General features: G+C 40.6%; 1 protein-coding gene across 2 annotated transcripts in view; it reads right to left on the bottom strand.

Annotated features, from left to right (window-relative positions):
- The window catches only part of LOC148999140 (elongation factor Ts, mitochondrial-like), a 28,698-nt gene extending 17,548 nt beyond the window's left edge, over window positions 1-11,150 (bottom strand). Inside the window, exons 1-6 of one of the 2 annotated variants that reach the window (XM_089141440.1) lie at window positions 10,940-11,150; window positions 9,796-10,133; window positions 9,508-9,680; window positions 8,960-9,049; window positions 6,380-6,554; window positions 6,030-6,214 (exon numbers count right to left, since the gene is read on the bottom strand). In XM_089141440.1, coding sequence (XP_088997566.1) covers window positions 6,030-6,214; window positions 6,380-6,554; window positions 8,960-9,049; window positions 9,508-9,680; window positions 9,796-10,111 — 939 coding nt within the window. In that variant the 5' untranslated portion in view covers window positions 10,112-10,133; window positions 10,940-11,150. Of the gene's footprint in view, window positions 1-6,029; window positions 6,215-6,379; window positions 6,555-8,959; window positions 9,050-9,507; window positions 9,681-9,795; window positions 10,143-10,939 lie in introns of both variants that reach the window. The other variant, XM_089141439.1, reaches the window with a different exon arrangement.
- Window positions 11,151-18,889: the final 7,739 nt, after the last annotated feature.

Here is an 18,889-nt window from a genome sequence, read left to right as displayed (position 1 = left end):
GGTCTTCAAAAATTTTCTGAACGGGAAAGCGAAGACCTCCTAAGAAGGCATCGTAGTAAAGGGAGAAGGCCCCGTTCGGGGCTCTCCAACCCGACTAGAAGAAGACGGGAGCTGAAAGAGATAGTCTTTTGGAATTTCGCAGAAATCCCTTAGACGCTGGAGATATTTGGGGTTGAGATCTCCGGGATAGAACTCGGGACCCGAAGACTTGAGGTTATAGTCAATGTGAGAGGGCGTCTTGGGTTTGTTCCTTTCTTCGAGAATTGCTTCTTCGGAAAGCAATTCGGAGAAAATAAAAGCGAGCCAGCGATTGTGGCAATCTTGGGGACGAGAAAGGGGTGGGCGAGGCGAATAATGCCTCTGACTCACTCGGAATTTACTAGGAGATTGATTAATACTATCAACTTCCCGCTCATCCGAAGAATCCATAGAAAGACCAAGGTTGACTAAGTCCGTTCCTAAGTCGGAGCAAAGAGGTTCTTGGTCAAGAGGGTCGTCCCTAGCTAAGTCGGCAGTCGCTCTCACAATACGAGAGTCAGAAGAGCCAGAGAAAGCATCTTCACTGGAATAATGCATGGATTGGGTTCGGGAAGACGTCTCGGGACTGGAGATCGTGGCGGTCGGGACCTCCAGTCGGGAGGGAGCTCGGGCTATTTCCTTGCCTTTTCTTAAATTATCCATAATACGGAAATGACAAAGGAAAGAAACGAAGAAAAGTTAGAGAAACTTACTTGGTTTGAAGATTGGAATAGCGAGTTGGAGAAAGCAAGCAACGCGATCGGGGGGACTTCGAGAGGGAGTTTGCAAGCAAAAAATTGAAAATGAGGTTTGAACCTCTATTTATAGTGAGGAGTAGGAAGATGAAGAGACACATCCAACGGCTGTGAATCAAGCAAAGCGACGGTTGAGATCTGGCACATGAAAGGTCGCGATCCAACGACCAACAATGAACAGACACAACGGTCAAGATTAAGGGACTCAAGATCTCAATCAAACGGCCCTTGATCGAATAGATCAACGGCCGAGATAACACGACCATTCGCATATCAGGAGCAGCAATAAATGTGAATTAGTACGACGGTTGGGAATTACGAAGGCCTTGGAGAAATAATGGCTCTCATTCAAGACGACGTCTTAAAAGTTTATCCAAGAAGAAAGAAAATTTTCTAAGAAGCCTGGGAGTAACATTCCATACGTTCGAGAAGTCAATCGCACGGAATGGGGGGCTCTGTTGTGGGGAAATATGGTCCCGATCCTCCCCCCTCGGGAGAGAGACACCCCCACTCGGGAGAGAGGCACCCCCCTCGGGAGAGAGGCACCCCCCTCGGGAGAGGGCACCCCCCTCGGGAGAGATGCACCCCCCTCGGGTTGATGATTCTCTTCCCTCATAAAGGGTCCCGAGTGCCTCACTCTGGGACAAATACACCTCTTTTGGTAATCTGGTTTCTTCCTTGAAGAAGGTCCCGAGGGCCTCATTCGGGAGAGACACCTCCCATGTGGGATGGCTCACCTCTTCCCTAAAGAAGGTCCCGAGGGCCTCATTTGGGAGAGACACCTCCCTCTTGGCGAGTTCATTTCTTCGTTGGAGAAGTGCCACACTTGGGAAAAATATCCAACTCTAGCATTTCTCAGAAGACTCTCTTGACTAAGTCAAGAAGAGTTAGTTACGCATAAACACTCAGCATATCTATTCCGAGAATTGGGGAGGTGAGTCATCATAACGGCGATATCAGGTGCGACAAAGAAGGAGCCGTTATTCCACTACTCCACTCACTCCTCAACTAACGATCCGGAATCTAAGGAATCGCCGCCTCCAGGTAACTTCTATATAAACCTACCTCCAACATGGAGAAAGGTAACGAGAACTTTCATCTGAGTACTTACTCATTACGTTCTTGAGAATTCTCTCAAGAACCTTTATTGTTACCTAGGCTGATTTGAGCGTCGGAGGCGGTTCCCCGACCAAAACTAGGCCGGACCGTTCTTGCTTTCTTTGTGTGTGCAGGCATCTTAGTTATTCCAACTTGGTTGGAGAGCTCTTAAGGTGGTCATCTCAATATCCGACTCTCGAAGAAGTTCAAAAAAAAAAAAAAAAAAAAATTACAAAACAAAAAAAAAAAAAAAAAAAAAAAAAAAAAAAAAAAAAAAAAAAAAAAAAAAAAAAAAAAAAAAAAAAAAAAAGTTATTTTAATTAAAAAAAATTATCTAAAAAAAAAAAAAAAAAAAAAAAAAAAAAAGAAAAAAAAAAAAAGAAAAAAAAAAAAAATTTTTTTTTTTTTTTTTTAAAACAAAAAGCAACAACCAAAAAAAAAAACCCAATAAGGGGGGGCCCTCAAAAAAAAAAAAGGGGGGCTAATGGACCCCCCCCCCCCCCTTCTGGTGGTTGGGCTGCTTGTAGACAATCTAATTTACAATCAGCCCGTAAACGAGCTGGTCGTCGAGAACTAATAGCAGAAAAACTGGGAAGAAAACATAAAAGTGCCTTGCCAGCTAAATCAGTGGAAAAAAAAATACACGATCATATTCAAAGAATGCCTATCTAGCTCGGTTCTGGTCCAACATGTTTATTACACCAAAATAAAAATAAAAATAAAAAAGTGCCTACCCAGCAAAGCAGTGAAAAAAAAGACTCGCACGATCATATTCAAAGAATACCTATCTAGCTCAGTTCTGGTCCAACATGTTTATCATACCAAAATAAAACCCCTCATCTTACACAAGCACACATGGTGTGCGACAAATTCAGCAAACAGCTCATAGGCTCTCTCTGTTGGTTCACTATACCTAGGAAGCCCATACAACACTACGTGACACTCTCAATCAAATCAACTTCCCCTTGTTCTTTTTGCCTCCACCACCACACATCAAAAAGACTCATGCATAAAGGTCTGTGATCATGGTTTAAAGCATCGACCAATACAATATAATACAGGGTGATATGTATTGGTGTTTACGTGATGCCTAACAAATACCAGTATACATCACAGTTTTAGAAACTAGTGTCTCCGAGATGTATTGCTTTGTATCAATTGATATGGACTGATTCAATATGACCTAAACTTTTTTTTTTTTTTTTTTTTTTTTTTTTTGAAACATGAGCTTTTATATATAAGGGGGTGGGGATATTATATATGTCATCTACAAGGATCAAACCCATGACCTCTCCACTGAGAGGTATGGATCTTTCCAATTGACCAACCTTGCATTGGTAATATGACATGTACTTATCAATATGTACTTACATACATCAAAAGTTCTTGAGCATTGATGCATATTGGCCGACAGGGCTTGATATAGGCCCCACATCATGATACATACCAAAACAACCTGAAAGATACTCATATGGTATACCAACTGATACATGTTGATAGTTGATGTGGCCATTAGACCATGTGACTACCAAGGAAGAAAATTCGACCGAAACAGGAATTTCGACCTTGCAAAAGGCCGAAATTTCGATGTTTCGGTTGAAACTGGACACTTTTTACTGGAAATTGAAACTTTAATTTCGGGCCTCATATGGACTCAAAATGATTTGGATTCTAGAATACTACCTATTTCAAGCATAATAAACACAATGGAACTAGTATTTTGCCCAAAGAAAAAACTATTGAAAATTTATCATTCAAGTATACTAACAAATGACTGGTTCCGACAAGTGCAAACTGTATTGTATAAAGGCATAGAATCATCAGCATACATGAATTGTTTGGTAGAATGGTTAAATATACAACAAGTCAACCAAATAAAATGACTGACTAGATCAAGTGATGGTGTCTCACATATATTAAGTTGAAGCCTATATATCATATATACATAAAATAAAAATATATAATTTTAGAAAATAATTATTAAAATTAGAAAATGAAAAAATGGTAGCAAATAATAAAAAGATAAGTGATAAAACACAATCATAGATCATAGTCCTAGGCTAAACATATATTAATTTCAAGGCAATACAAGATCATTTAAGGCATGAACAAAACAAAAATAAAAAAGGGGAAGTTTGGAATTGTTGGGTATGGCTTATGCTTCACATTCTATTGTTGCCTAAGTTTCCTTTGTAACTGTTGTGGCTTAGGAGGAAATTTGGAGGCAAATAAATGAGCAAAAGAGGTGTTTGAAGGCAAAGGAGTTGTGGAAATTAGGTGAAAATGGGATAGAAATCAACAAAAACTAAGGAAAAACAAGTTTGAATGTTGAAATGTTCGAAATTTTGGTCGAAATTTCGGTCAAAACCTCTAAAATGGTCGAAATCTCCAAAATTTCTGTCAAAATTTGACACTTTTCCAAAATAATTGGAATTTCGTTTCGTTTTTTAAAAATGCAGACATTTCGACCAAAATTTCGACAATTTCGATCGAATTTTCTTCTATACTGACTACTAGGCAACGATTTTGGTTATGAGATCGAATATTCAAGGAGATTTCATACTAAAAAAGTATATATTGAAATCAACGTGATCGTGGAAGGTGATGAATGGGGAACTAGGGGTCCATAGGTGTTAGAATGACCTAAAACTTGGAGGAAATGTAAATAATAACGTAAGGAAATGATCCTCCAGATATGGGACAAATCTAACAATTAGATTGGCACAGACCTGACCTTGAAGTTTGGGAGTCTTTGGAGGTCTCAAAATTCAAGAAAATAAAAATAATAATAATAATAATTATAAGGTGGTGAAGGGGAATGGAGGCAACTGCCAGATACTGGTATGGGGAGCTTTGTAGAGCTTCCGAGTGAATGGAATGGCTTCTTGAAGGTAATTTATTCAGCCATAGCACAGATCTAGTTTGACTTTACCAAGAACCTGAGTGTTTCTTCAATCTTGGACCTACAAAACTAAACAAAACATGCTTACAATAACAACAGTAACAAAGGGGCATACAATCGGAGAATACTTTTTTGAAAGTCTGAATTGGTGCCTTTCCCATGAGTGGAGGGGCATATTTATACATGACAAGCTGGAATTTTTAAATGAATAGAATGCATGAATAAACTCAAACTGAAAATACAAACTAATTGACTTCGACTTAGAAATAGAAATACTAACTCAAGTAGGTCTTTAATAAAACTCAGACCTTTACATTGACTGGGCTAAATCATGGACCCTTTAAGAAATAGAAATAATAACTCGAGTAGGTCTTTATAACTCAGACCTTCACATTGACTGGGACCATAAATCGTGGACCCTTTAATGACACTAATTAAAGAATTACTAGAACTAATTGGACAAAACTACAAAATTGCCTCTGACTTACTATCACTGATAGGGAAGGAGGGAAAAAAACAAAGAAGCTAAGCATGGACATGCAATAATGATTTGAAGTGCTGTTGGGCAGCAAGCCTAGGGGTCAATGGGCTTCTAAGGGGCAGGGCAGCAAGTCTAAGGGCCCTAATTAGGGGCTGGCTCTGCATCATACTCATGGAAAAACTGCTTACCAATAAACAGATAACTGCCAGGTACCTAAAGTGCTATGAGAGACTGAGAAGGGAACTGCCTCCCAATCAAAATATCACCTTGCCTTGATATTCTAGACACATAATCCCCATAATAGGACCTTCTTTTTTGGCCTTAAGTTAAGCCATATTATTCTATTGGAGTATGAGATATCACTCTCACAGTCTCACCATTTTATGCCTTTCAAGTTTCCCAACTTCATGTCGCATCAGTTCAGGATTTCTAGTCTTTCTTTACTTAGCCTAGTTACCCGCACATGCATAAGAGCTCATAGCTGACCATCCGACCACATGACTTCTTTCTGGGCTTTTCAGCAGAAAACTTGTTTAATTAATATTCCAAAGAAGCTTCCTCACCATTTTGTTGCCACCTCTAAAACGCTCCTCTCACAGTGCAACCACTAGATCCTGAAGTAGGTATCAGCCAATGGGCAAAGCAAAGTGGTAATCCACGTAACGCATATACACTGTTTCTCAAAATTAACTAATGAAAAACTATCCTGATAGCATCCCAATTATTACAGCACAGCATGATTACTCAATGCAGGCAAGATTACATCACATAGTACCTGAGATTTCAATATGTCACGTTCACTCTCTAGCGCTTCATTGGAGACAAGTTCCTTAGACAGGAACAATGGCTTTGCTGCCACAATATGCATTCCTAGCTGTGAACCAACTTCCTGGAGAGCATCCAATTGCACATTTTCATCCTCCACCTCTAGAGTTAGAATTCCAGCAATACGACCCAAACCTGCATCCAAGTTAAACAAGCTTGGCAACCTCTACAAGATAATGGAACCTGGGAAATATCAGCTCCAACATCTCAAACTCAAGTAGAAATGTAACCATTTTTCCTCAGAAAGGAGCCCCACTCTTCTGCTCAAACTATGGTAACACTTCTCAGAAGCTGCCATACCTGGTTTGGGACTTGTATGGAGGTATGAAGAAACAACACCATGCGCAGATGAAGACAGTTGATATCCTCTTCTAAATGTCACATTCTCCCCCATAATTGCAGCCACTTCAGTAATTGCACTTTGCACTGTTGATTCCCCACTTAGTTTTGGATGGTCTAAGTTTATCTTCAAGCTCTGCGTAAAAGAACAGATGCTATTAGAAATGTTAGCAAAGCAACTACAACTCCACCAGGATCATCTTTTTTTTCAATTTTCTAACCAACTCTCATTGAGAATTGAGTACAATGGGGCTAGGAGACCAACTCATATCATAATAGAGAAAATATTGGCATAAACAAAAGACAATTCCCATCCAGTGATGCCGATCAGGATTTCACGATCCCTCCTGTAGACCCTCACAATGTAATCAATTCACCTGGACTCTGGCCCTAGACAATATATTAAGAAAAAATTGAAGGTAGACCATCTTATTACAAAAAGCAGATACCATGGGGGGCAGGTGCAACTCACCCAGCCCATAAGAAGATTAGGCTCATCTATGAAACACCAGACCAGACCCAACCGGTCCAGACCAAGTTTGTACCATAGTACAGTCCCGATCAGCTTTTGTGTATGTAAAAAGAAGATAGAAAATCAGACCAACCACATCAGCATTCAAGGCAAATTTTATAGAGGTAGAAGGGCATTCCCCCAAAACGAGTCACAACGGAAACATTACTCTTTTTCTGGAGCTGTTTTTTGCAATAATGCTGTAATGGCTTGGCAGGTCTCTGATGTCTAAAGGGGATAAACTGTTCTAGAATTGTATTTTCACTATTCTGTGTGCCATTTTTTCATACAGCCCGCCCACAGACAACATATCCACAACATCCTGCTTCTTTACCTCTTCATAAATATATTTTTTCTTTGCTTGCCAAAAAAATTATTTTAAGCAAGTAACAGCAATGGGAAGAAAAAGAGAAAGAACAAGTATACGGAGCAAAACTGACAAAAACAGGTGCTAGTGTAAGTGACAGATGATACTATGATGGAGATTGACAGTACTCCCTTCTTTAAATTTTTGGTAAGTGATCATACACTTTTTTCTTAAGCTGTATTTTGAATGCCAGGAAAGAAAACTGTACAAATTTGGTACATTTCTTCTCATCTCTAAGGATTTACTCTCTGTTTGCGTCTTCCCAGATTGGCTTAAGAGATTCAATTCCTAAAATTTGCAAAATAGAAAATCTTGCAGTGAAGTCCCCCCCCCCCCCCAAAAAAAAAAGGAAGAAGAAGATTTCACAAGAAAACTCCTACCAGAAAAGAAAAGAAAGAGGATGAGACAGCGGGTATGCAATTGGCAGATATCATGATGGGGTTCAAGGGAGAAAATTACAGCCAGGTTAGCAGAGGAATAAAGAGAAATAAAGCCAGGTGAGAGGGCAAGGAAGAGAAAGATAGAGAGACCTATGCTGGTAGTAGCTGGGGTGGCGATATGGAGTATCCTTTTTTTTCTGGCTTCAAGGAAAACAGTGCTTCTAGATTTCCTAATGACCCAACGGAGTCAGCAGCCCCCCAACAGACATTAGTGTAGCAACGTTTTTACAACCTGTTTTCTACAAAAGTAACACCATTACATGTGATTGTTAAGTCACCATGGTGGTCTGAATGTGGACATCAGACGCTGATTTTACAAGCAAACGCTACAAATAAAATCATCTACAGGTTGGAGAAACAGGAGCAGACTGTGGTGCCTGTAGTTGAATATGCTGGAAAGGTGTCAACTGTCAATTTTCACACCCAAATTGGTTCTGCCAGTTTATGGTCCCAGCTCATCATCTTAAACCTCATCATTGACTGACAAAAATGCTTAATTTTCTTTTCTCCATCCAACCCAAAAAAGATGTTTTACGCAGTGGGTCTAGGGCACGGAATGTCAAACATATATTGGTTTACCCATGTTTCCAAATAGGCTGTTTCCCAGAGCTGGATCAATGACTAAGCATTCAGCAATTGAGCACTTCACCAACATGCCAAGCACAACCTTTATTCTTTTTTATATCCAACCAAATACAGCCTTAGTGAAGCTGCCCCCCACAGCCCCACCTCAGGGGAAAAAAGAACAGTGAACAAAATTGGGAACTGGATAGGATAACATAACAACAACATATGAAAAGATCAACTTCAAATTCCTGACAAATTTCAGTATTCACACATGTTTTTGGATGATAGTTCTTGACTTCTTTTTAATTATAGCAAGCTGCTCCAGGAAGGAGGAACTGTAGTGGGTGGGGAAGAGAAGGATTGAGTAATCATACAAACTATCATACCCAATGCACGAGGTCTGCAACTGCAGGTTCCAGTTAGGGTCATAACATATGCAGCCTAACCCCTGATTTTACAGAGAGGCTGTTTCTGGACTCAAAACCTGCAACCACTTGCTCTCAATGGAGTAATTTCACTGTTGAGCTAAGGCCCTTGTAATGTGATCATAAAAACTATTCCAAAATATCTGAGCACTTTATGGGCCATCCAAAAAAATATTTTTGCGATAATTTATTTTTTTTTTTGGGGGGGGGGGGGGGGGGGGGAAGTCTCACCTCCAAGTTTTCTGATCCAATAGGAATGGCTTTAGAGACTTGTTCGGCAGCATTGTCAACTGACAGAGCTATCCTAGCCAAAGACAAAGCCTACAGTGATAAAAATTCATAAAACAGTTACTGGAAGAAAAAGACCACATGTCAGTTAGATTGGTATATTAAAGAGAAATATCAGCCGCAGTTATCAAGTCAAATTAGCATGTATCATGGACATATTTCATCCAAAAAGAAATGCACTACTTACTCTTAAGTGGACTCACGAACCATTTCAAGTGACTGAACATCTAAAATGGATGGGAAAGTGCCTGACAAGGTCACTGTTCCCGACTTACAACCAAGGAATAACCTCTCTACTTTTCCCCAACCCAGTTAAGAGTCATTGGAAATCAATTGGTTCCCATTTGTTGATTTTCTCCATTTCCATGGTTTACTGATGCATGTAGGAATTTCGGGGAAAGCTAAAACCCAAGCTTCATGCTAAGGAACTAAAGCATAATGAAGTTTCATAATCAAACTCAAAAAAGAGGGGTGGGCGAACTCATACTAACCAAGTACTGGAATATTTCATTCCTTGCAACAAAGTCCGTTTCGCAATTAAGCTCAATAACAGCTGCTTTGTTTTCACTCTGTGCTACAGCAAGCAAACCCTCAGCAGCAGTTCGGGAGGACTTCTTGGATGCAAGAACTATGCCCCTTCTCCGCAGGTCCTTTTGGGCAGCGTCTACATAAGAAACTATTACTTTAAGATGACAAGCATGAGTTAAAAATAATAATTAAAAACAAAATTAGACGTAGAAGAATCAAAAGATAAAGGAGGGGAAAATTTGTATATCTACCGATGTCCCAATTGGAATCAACAAGAGCAGACTTGACATCTTTTATTGGAGCACTGGTTCTTTCCCTCAATAATCTGATAAGATTCATCTGCTCCGAAGCAGGAACACCGCTACTGAACCTTCTCATAAACGATAATTGAGGATAAGGATAAGAAGAAGCACACCGAGAATCAAACAAGCTTCTTGATTGTGTTATTCCAGCAATGTAAGCCTCTCCATGCGCCAATGAACAGTAACAATGCCCAGAATGCATTGAATATTTAACCCGCTTGAGGAGTAACTCAATAGAGAATTTTGCACTTCTAGAAAATGCCATTTCAAGACACAATAGTGCCGACCTGAAAAATCTGCCAAAAGAATTTCAATCGAAGTGCCTCTTTCTTTTATGCTTCTCAAATTTCTGCTTAAACAGAACATTTGCAAATTCTTTAAATGATCCGTTGAATGAGTTGGTTGTTGGAAACTCAAAAGACAGATTTACTAAGATGATTTCTACTAAAACTCAAGTATAGTATCATACAATGTGTGTAATTTTTATTGAATTTCATTATATATTAAACCCATCCTATAGTGAATAAGATAGCAAAACATTTTTCTTGATATCAGTTGCCACCGTTAATGGAAAAAATGTCTTCTTCTTCTGAAACTTCAACCCATACTATTTCTGCTGCTTCTTCCCCTCTGATTTCTCCTTCAAATGTTATCTCTCTTTATTGCCTGTCAAGTAGGATCGAGGTAACTACTTAGTGCGGAAACTGCAGTTCATGCCACTACTTCATGTGCATGACCTGAGAAGTTATATTGATGGCAGTGTTCCTCTCATCCTGCTAATTGTTTTCACAAACGAATTCTATGCTAAAAACAGAGAAAGTCTGGTCCCCATTCTGATTTCATAATTAAAAAGAAAAACACAATTTTTTAATAAAGTTTTCTATATTACTCTCTTCTAGGCAATTTTGTCAAACAAATAGAACTATGAAGTCACGGAGATAATAGATAAACTGTATCACCACCATTCTCTCCTGCAAGTTGTACTAACTGCTTCAACTAATCGATTTCATCACTAAAAAGAAGAACATACAACTGAAGAAACATAGAAAAATTGATCTATTAAAACAAAAGGAGAAATGCAAAGCGGAAGAACCTGGTAGAGCAAACAATACTGACAATAAACACTCCTGATCGGTTGTCTTATCTTTTTCCTCGTTGAATTGCTCTCACATAATCGAGGATCACTAGCTCGGAGAACAGCGGAAGGGAACTTATGAACGAAAGGAGGAACCAGGGCAAAGAGGAAGATAAAAACTAACAGACAGTGGGAGAAGTGAAAGGGCTGCAATTCGGGTAAGCCGCGAGCCTGACAGACCTGCACAATCGAACCGATCTATCCTAGGGTTTTGACTCGGCTTCGCCCATCTGGCCGGCTGGTCCATGATGAAGTGTATTTGTTTTAAATGAATAAAGAAAAGAAAAAGAAAAAAGTCTACATTACTTTCTTTTTCTTTCTCTTTTTTTTTTTTGTGAGTTTTTTTTTTTTTTTTTTTCTCATCATCAAACCAATCATATCAACTAGGGTCATAGGCCCGAGTAGAAGGGAAAAAAATCCTCTATTGTGCACATCTCTCTACTGTGCACAGCAGTGCAGCACCACAAGTTGACACATGACATATTCCTAATAAACGGTTCAGATTAGAAGGCAGAGTTTTAAGTGAAATTGACCCACCTTATGACCCATTTTAAAAAAAAAAAAAAAAAACACATTTTGTGATCCTGTTCTAAATATGGAAGGGGAGGAAGTAATGTTGGATGACTCATGGGCGCTATATTCATTTTGTGTGCTAGAGTACTTCTTACGAAATGTATGCTGCAATGCTACAGTAGTTTTCGCATAGTTTACAATTTAGTGATGCAGGAGCAATTTGTGGAGATGAACTATGTCCAAATTGTTGTTTCAGCTCAATTGGATATAATAGCTTTATTAATGTATTCAGTTTTTTATAATTTGAATTTATTTGTTAATCTTCTGTTTTACTTTTAATGGGGCTAAGGCTCTACAGTAGTGATTGAATTTGATTTATGATTCTGTTTCAGCTTTAGATTCTGATTAGGAGTCTTTTTTAGTTCTTTAAATAAATGGCTGTAACCAGCAGATTTATATGTGAAGGAAGGATCCCATTTATAATAACCAGAGTGGTGTGATAGCATGACAGGTAGTTTTGACCTTTCCTTCCTCTGGTATTCTCCATCTTTGATTTCTTCTTCTCCATTTCCTGTCTTCATGAGTTCCTTTTACTCAATCTTAGATCGGTTCTTGCTTTCTTGTTCTATTATGACATTGGTTACTGAATTTCTCTTCTCTAAGCAGTACCATCAGATTCAAGAGAGAGCTTTGTTGAATCACTCACTATGCCCATTTGTTGGCCTTGAGTTTTGTTTTGAAGGGATCGGATGCAAATAAGTATACTAAAGGGCTTATTTTATTGAAAATAAGCTTGGGTATGGTGTTGGGTTTTTCATCCGTAGGTTTACGGGGAAAAAATCATCTGCTGTGCACATCTCTCTGCTGTGCACAGCAGTGCACCACTACAGCGCGCCACATGGAATATGCTAAACAAAGGGCTAAGATTAAAAATCAGATTTTAAGTGAAGGGAATCCAATTTTCAGACCCATTTGCTAAATACCCACCCATTTTTTAAAAACCCAGTTAACACTACTCACATCAGAGATAGCAATTGGAAAACTGAGAAGAGACAACAGGATGGGTTGCGTTTCATCGAAACTGGCCAGGGAGGATCTCAACCTGAAAACTGGAGTTGTGAATGGCAGCGATTACATGAATCACGTCGTCTCTCTCACTTCAAGCACATATGGAGTTTTGAAACTCGATCAAGAATCCATGGAGGAAACTATTAAACAGGTAACGATGTCTCCTCCTTGTCTTGTGTCCCCAAAATTTCAAAAGAAGGAAATAGAACATCCAGGAGTCATCAACGCTTGGAAATTGATGGAAGATCTAGCAGACGAATCACCAATTTCGACCCAGAACAAGAAAAGCCCCAAATCACGAGTTGCAGAATTTTTCTTTTCTGCTTCTTCTTCTTCTTCTTCTCAATGTGCTGAAACAGTATGCTTTCTAAGCTCTCTCATGTGCTTTTTTGTTACGACCCAGGAAGAGGGAGAGATGGTGCTTGATGACTCACAGCCTGAGGAGGTCGTGCGACGAAGTTCCAGAATATCTCGTCCACGTGCATTTTTGAAGGATTATAATATGTAATGAGATTTTAATTGAAAGAGTAGTCACTGGGTAAAAGGTGTATGGGTTCCTGGTGTCACTTCTAGTAGGTTCTATTAGCTTTACTTCAATTTTACTTCAGCTATAAATAGCTGTACTGCGTCAAGCATAAAGAAGAATAAAGAATATTCATCCAAACCCTCTGAATTGCACATTCTTCTAGATCTGAACCCTGTCTTCTGAAAACATCTTTTCTAAAACCCTCTTTTTTCCTCTCGTCTCTATCATTGGTCCGACCTGCCATGGCAGATGGAACTCGATTCAAGCATGTTGATGAATCGGTTAAAGCTTTGAATACAACTGTAGCAGCGCATGGTGATCGTCTCGGTTCGATCCAGATCTCTTTGACGGATCACCGCTCGGCTTTGGACGAACAGCGCCACACTCTAACAGAGGTGGTGACTCGATTGACGTTGTTGGATGGCCGATTGGAGCAAATCTTGAGGTTGAACTCTACGGCATCGGAGTCACGCGATCGCACTAGTGGTTCTCCTGTGTCGTCGTTGTTGCCGACTGCATCGAATACGATCCAGACTCGCACAGTTCGTCTCGAGTTTCCTCGCTTCGCTGGATCCGATCCTGTTGGCTGGATTTTTAAAGCAGAGAGGTTTTTTGATTTCCATGGAACGCCAGATGATCAACGATTGTTAATTGCTTCGTTTCATATGGATGGCATAGCTCTACAGTGGTTTCAATGGCGGTATCGAGCGAAATTATTCACCTCTTGGATGGTGTTTATTCAAGCCTTGCAAACACGTTTCGGTCCTTCCGATTACGATGATGCTCAAGCTTCCTTGTCTAAATTAGTGCAAACTTCGACAGTTGTTGATTATCAGAGTCAATTTGAGGCTTTAGCTAATCGAACAACAGGAATTCCTCCATCATTTTTAGTCAGTTGTTTTGTTTCTGGACTACGCTCTGATATCCGCTGCGAAGTTATGGCATTCCGCCCTTCCGACATGTCACAAGCTATTGGTTTGGCTCGTTTGCAAGAGGCTAAACTTGTTGACAGTCGGCGACCGTGGCTACGTGCACCTCCGCTTTCTATGCGACCACCTCTGCTACCAACGCCTAACACACCTGTGTTGCCACTGAAGGCACCATTATTGGGGTTACCGCCACCTTCTCTTCCAATTAAGAAATTATCGCTTGCAAAAATGCAGCAACGGCGTGAACGGGGATTGTGTTTTAATTGCGATGAACGTTATGTACCAGGTCATCGTTGTAAACAGCGTCATCTCCTTCTGTTGGAGTATGATGAGGAGACCCCTTGTGTGCCTTTAATGGCGGACGCACCACAGATGGAACTTTCAGAAGATGTTGAACAGGAGGTTACCACACCGGCTCTATCTTATCATTCCTTGACCGGAGAACTTAGCGCTACTACTCTTCGATTTACCGGTCGTGTGCATGGTCATCCGCTTCAAGTTCTTGTTGACGGAGGTTCGACACATAATTTTCTCCGATCACAGGTGGCACGCCAGTTGGGCTTAACCGTGATGGCCTCTCCTAATATTTCTGTTATGGTTGGTAGTGGGTCCCGTTTGCAAAGTGAGGGTGAAATTCCACATCTACCCTTGCAAATTCCACAATATACTACTACAGTCAGTGCTTATGTCTTACCTTTGGTTGGAGCGGACCTCATCTTGGGAGTCCAATGGTTGGCCCAATTGGGCCCAGTCTTGTTTGATTATAACCAACTCTTACTTTCCTTTGGAAAAGGCATGGATCACATATGTTTGAAGGGTAATAAGGCCCACGATCCTGAGCCCTTACAATATCAAGGATTAAAAAAAACAGTGGAGGCCCATTTGCATGTTATTATTTTTTTGCTTGAAGCTAATGTTTTACATTCCCAAGTTCCAGACTCTGACACTCCAGAATTGCTTCAATTATTGGAAGAGTATGAGGACATTTTTTCTGAGCCTCAAGGGTTGCCTCCAGTTCGTGAGAATGACCATCAGATTCATTTGCAAGAGGGTAGCCAACCAGTTACGGTAAAGCCATATCGCTATCCTTATTTTCAAAAAAATGAATTGGAAAAAAAGTTATCGAAATGTTGCATGCTGGTACCATTCGGCCTAGTCATAGTCCTTTCTCTTCTCCTATTTTATTGGTTAAAAAGAAGGATGGAACTTGGCGTTTTTGTGTGGATTACCGGGCTTTGAATGCTATTACTATACGGGATCGTTTTCCTATACCCACTGTTGATGAGCTTTTGATGAATTATATGGGGCTACAGTTTTTTCCAAATTGGATTTACGGGCTGGATATCATCAAATACGGGTTAGCCCTGAGGATGTGCCCAAGACGGATTTTCGGACCCATGAAGGACACTATGAATTCTTGGTTATGCCTTTTGGCCTTTCGAATGCACCTTCTACTTTTCAGTCTATGAGGAACTCGGTGTTTAGACCATTTCTTCGCCGGTTTGTTTTGATTTTCTTTGATGATGTGCTGGTCTATAGTGCTTCTTGGGTGGATCATATGGCGCATTTGCAACAGGTCTTTCAGACACCTGCGGTTCACCAGTTATATGCCAAGCGTAGTAAATGCAGCTTTGGGCGCCCATCTATGGAATATCTTGGACATGTCGTGTCAGCCCATGGGTTGGCTGTGGATTCTTCTAAGGTGGATGCCGTTTTGTCTTGGCCCAGACCCACATGTGTTAAAGAGGTTAGAGGATTTTTGGGCTTAACAGGTTATTATAGACGTTTTATTCAAGGGTATGCAAAATTGGCGGCTCCACTTACGGATTTGTTACGCACTGGGCAATTTGAATGGAATGACTTGGCCCAACATGCCTTCATTGCCCTTCGCCAAGTATTGGCCCAACCCCCAGTGTTAGCTCTTCCCAATTTTGACCAACCCTTTATTGTTGAAACAGATGCATCTGGACGGGGAATTGGGGCTGTTCTTTCTCAGGGAGGCCGTCCAATTGCTTTCTATAGTCGAAAGCTTTCTCCAAGGTTGCAGGCCGCCTCCACTTACGTAAGGGAGATGTTCGCCATCACGCAGGCGGTGGCAAAGTGGAGACAATACCTTTTGGGGCGGCGATTCATCATACGCATTGACCAAAAGAGCCTCAGGGAGCTCACGCTTCAGGTTGTTTAGACGCCGGAGCAATATCAATGGTTGACAAAGTTGTTGGGCTATTCTTTTGATATTGAATATCTGCCTGGAAAGGAGAATAATGCTGTAGATTCCTTATCTCGTCTGCCTGAGGTGTCTTTGCAGCAATATTTGATTTCTACACCTCAATTTGATTTTTTGGATGAACTTCGTTCTGAGTTGGCTTCTTCGCCGGAGATGCAGCAGTTAAGTGCAGACATATTAAATTCTCCTCATGACTTTCCAGCTTATCGGGTCCGTCATGGTGTGATTTTTTTCCGAGATCGTTTATTGTTGCCGCCTGATTCTGTTCTCAAGACTCGTTTTTTGAACGAATTTCATTCCACGCTAGTCGGAGGTCACTCCGGTGTTTTGCGCACATACAAACGTCTAGCTGGTAATTTTTTCTGGAAAGGAATGAAGCAAGATGTTAAGTGTTTTGTGGCTCAATGTGCAATTTGCCAGCAAATTAAGCCTCTCACAACTGCTCCTGCTGGTTTGTTACAGCCCCTTCCTATTCCCGCAGCTACATGGGAAGAAATTTCTATCGATTTTGTGACTGGTCTTCCTTCTTCGGGTGGCAAATCCGCTATTCTGGTGGTTGTAGATCGTTTGACCAAGTATAGCCATTTTTGTGCGCTTCCGGCGAACTTTACGAGCACTCGAGTTGCGGAGGTATTTGCTAGTGAAATTGTTCGCCTTCATGGGGTCCCTCGAACGATTCTCAGCGATCGTGATCCCCTCTTTCTTAGCAATTTTTGGAAAGAGTTGTTTCGCCTTCAAGGCACTACTCTGGCACATAGCTCTGCTTACCATCCTCAAACCGACGGCCAGACGGAGGTTGTGAATCGCACTTTGGAAATGTATTTGCGAGCTTTTGTGGAGATTGAACCATCTCGGTGGGTGAAGTTTTTGGGTTGGGCAGAGCTCTGGTATAACACCAGTTTTCATTCTGCAATTCAGATGTCTCCCTATGAAGCTCTGTATGGGCAGCCACCACCAACCATCACTCGTTTTGTTTCTGGGAGCACCACGAATGAGGCGGTTGGCCATACCCTGCGTACTCGTGATCAGATCCTTCACCATCTTCGGGCGAGTTTGCTTCGGGCTCAAGAGCGGATGAAAATTCAGGCCGATAAGCACCGAACTGATTTGGAGTTTTCCACTGGAGATTGGGTGTGGGTTAAATTGCAGCCATATCGCCAAACTTCCATTGCTAGGCGGTTGAATCATAAGCTTGCGATGCGATTTTTTGGGCCATTTCAAATTGTCGCTCGTGTTGGCAAGGTTGCGTATAAACTCTCTTTACCGGATGGGGCTCAAATACACCCCGTTTTTCACATTTCGGTACTTAAATCTTTTGTTGGCGACCCGCCGATGGTGCTGCCTAGTCTCTCTTTGTTACCTCCGGATGCCCCTGTTCCTGTGGTAATTCTTCGTCGTCGTTTGCTGTTTCGTGGTCAGCACCGTGTTTCTCAGTCGTTGGTACAGTGGCAAGATAAACCTTTGGAGGATGCAACATGGGTTGACAACTCTACCTTGAGCGATATTTTTCCTGCCTTCAACCTTGAGGACAAGGTTCCTTTGGTTGCCGACAGTAATGTTACGACCCAGGAAGAGGGAGAGATGGTGCTTGATGACTCACAGCCTGAGGAGGTCGTGCGACGAAGTTCCAGAATATCTCGTCCACGTGCATTTTTGAAGGATTATAATATGTAATGAGATTTTAATTGAAAGAGTAGTCACTGGGTAAAAGGTGTATGGGTTCCAGGTGTCACTTCTAGTAGGTTCTATTAGCTTTACTTCAATTTTACTTCAGCTATAAATAGCTGTACTGCGTCAAGCATAAAGAAGAATAAAGAATATTCATCCAAACCCTCTGAATTGCACATTCTTCTAGATCTGAACCCTGTCTTCTGAAAACATCTTTTCTGAAACCCTCTTTTTTCCTCTCGTCTCTATCATTTTTGAACCGTAATGAATATGTTCAAATAATTCTTAAGGAATGCAATATAGGATCTGATTTTCATTATTCATCACATTTGGAAGCATATAGGAAAAGAAAAAATAAAAGAACCTGCAAGATCTATGAAACTGCAAAGATCTATGTTGCAGACATTGGAGCATTTTGGGTTTATACTATTTTCCCCCAGACAATGGGTGCTTTTACCATTGAAGATGTTTTCAGGAATACGATGTCATTTAGGAGTTTATAAACGGAGGAAAGATTTATGAAAAGAGTAATAGCAGTGAAGAAGAAAGATGGAGGAATAGAAATCAGCGGGTATAAGGTAACGGGTTTTTTTAAATGGGTGGGTATTTAGCAAATGGGTCTCAAAATTGGATTTTGGGTTCCCTTCACTTAAAATCTGATTTTTAATCTTAGCTCTTTGTTTAGCATATTCTATGTGGCGCATTGTGGTGGTGCACTGCTGTGCACAGCAGAGAGATGTGCACAACAGAGGATTTTTTTTTTCCGTAAGTTTACATTGTTGGCCAATTTAATGAGCCTAAAATGTGGTAGAAACTGGACTTCATCCGTCTGCCTAGAATCTGAGTCAGTTTCTTTCATTATTATATTCCCATAGTCAGTTTATTTTACATTATTAGTTGAGAATTGGGTTAAGAGTTTCCTTTTTTTGAGTCTTCCATGTAAGTTTAGAAGGGGCTGCAGCGTTGTACATGAATTT

The sequence above is a fragment of the Hakea prostrata genome, unplaced genomic scaffold (assembly GCF_041222555.1).
Source record: "Hakea prostrata isolate BN-2017 unplaced genomic scaffold, UWA_Hpros_2 contig_35, whole genome shotgun sequence".
In the NCBI taxonomy this organism is placed as follows: Eukaryota; Viridiplantae; Streptophyta; class Magnoliopsida; order Proteales; family Proteaceae; genus Hakea; species Hakea prostrata.
The sequence above is the reverse complement of the archived record's forward strand: the minus strand, read 5'-3'. Positions and strand labels throughout refer to the sequence as shown.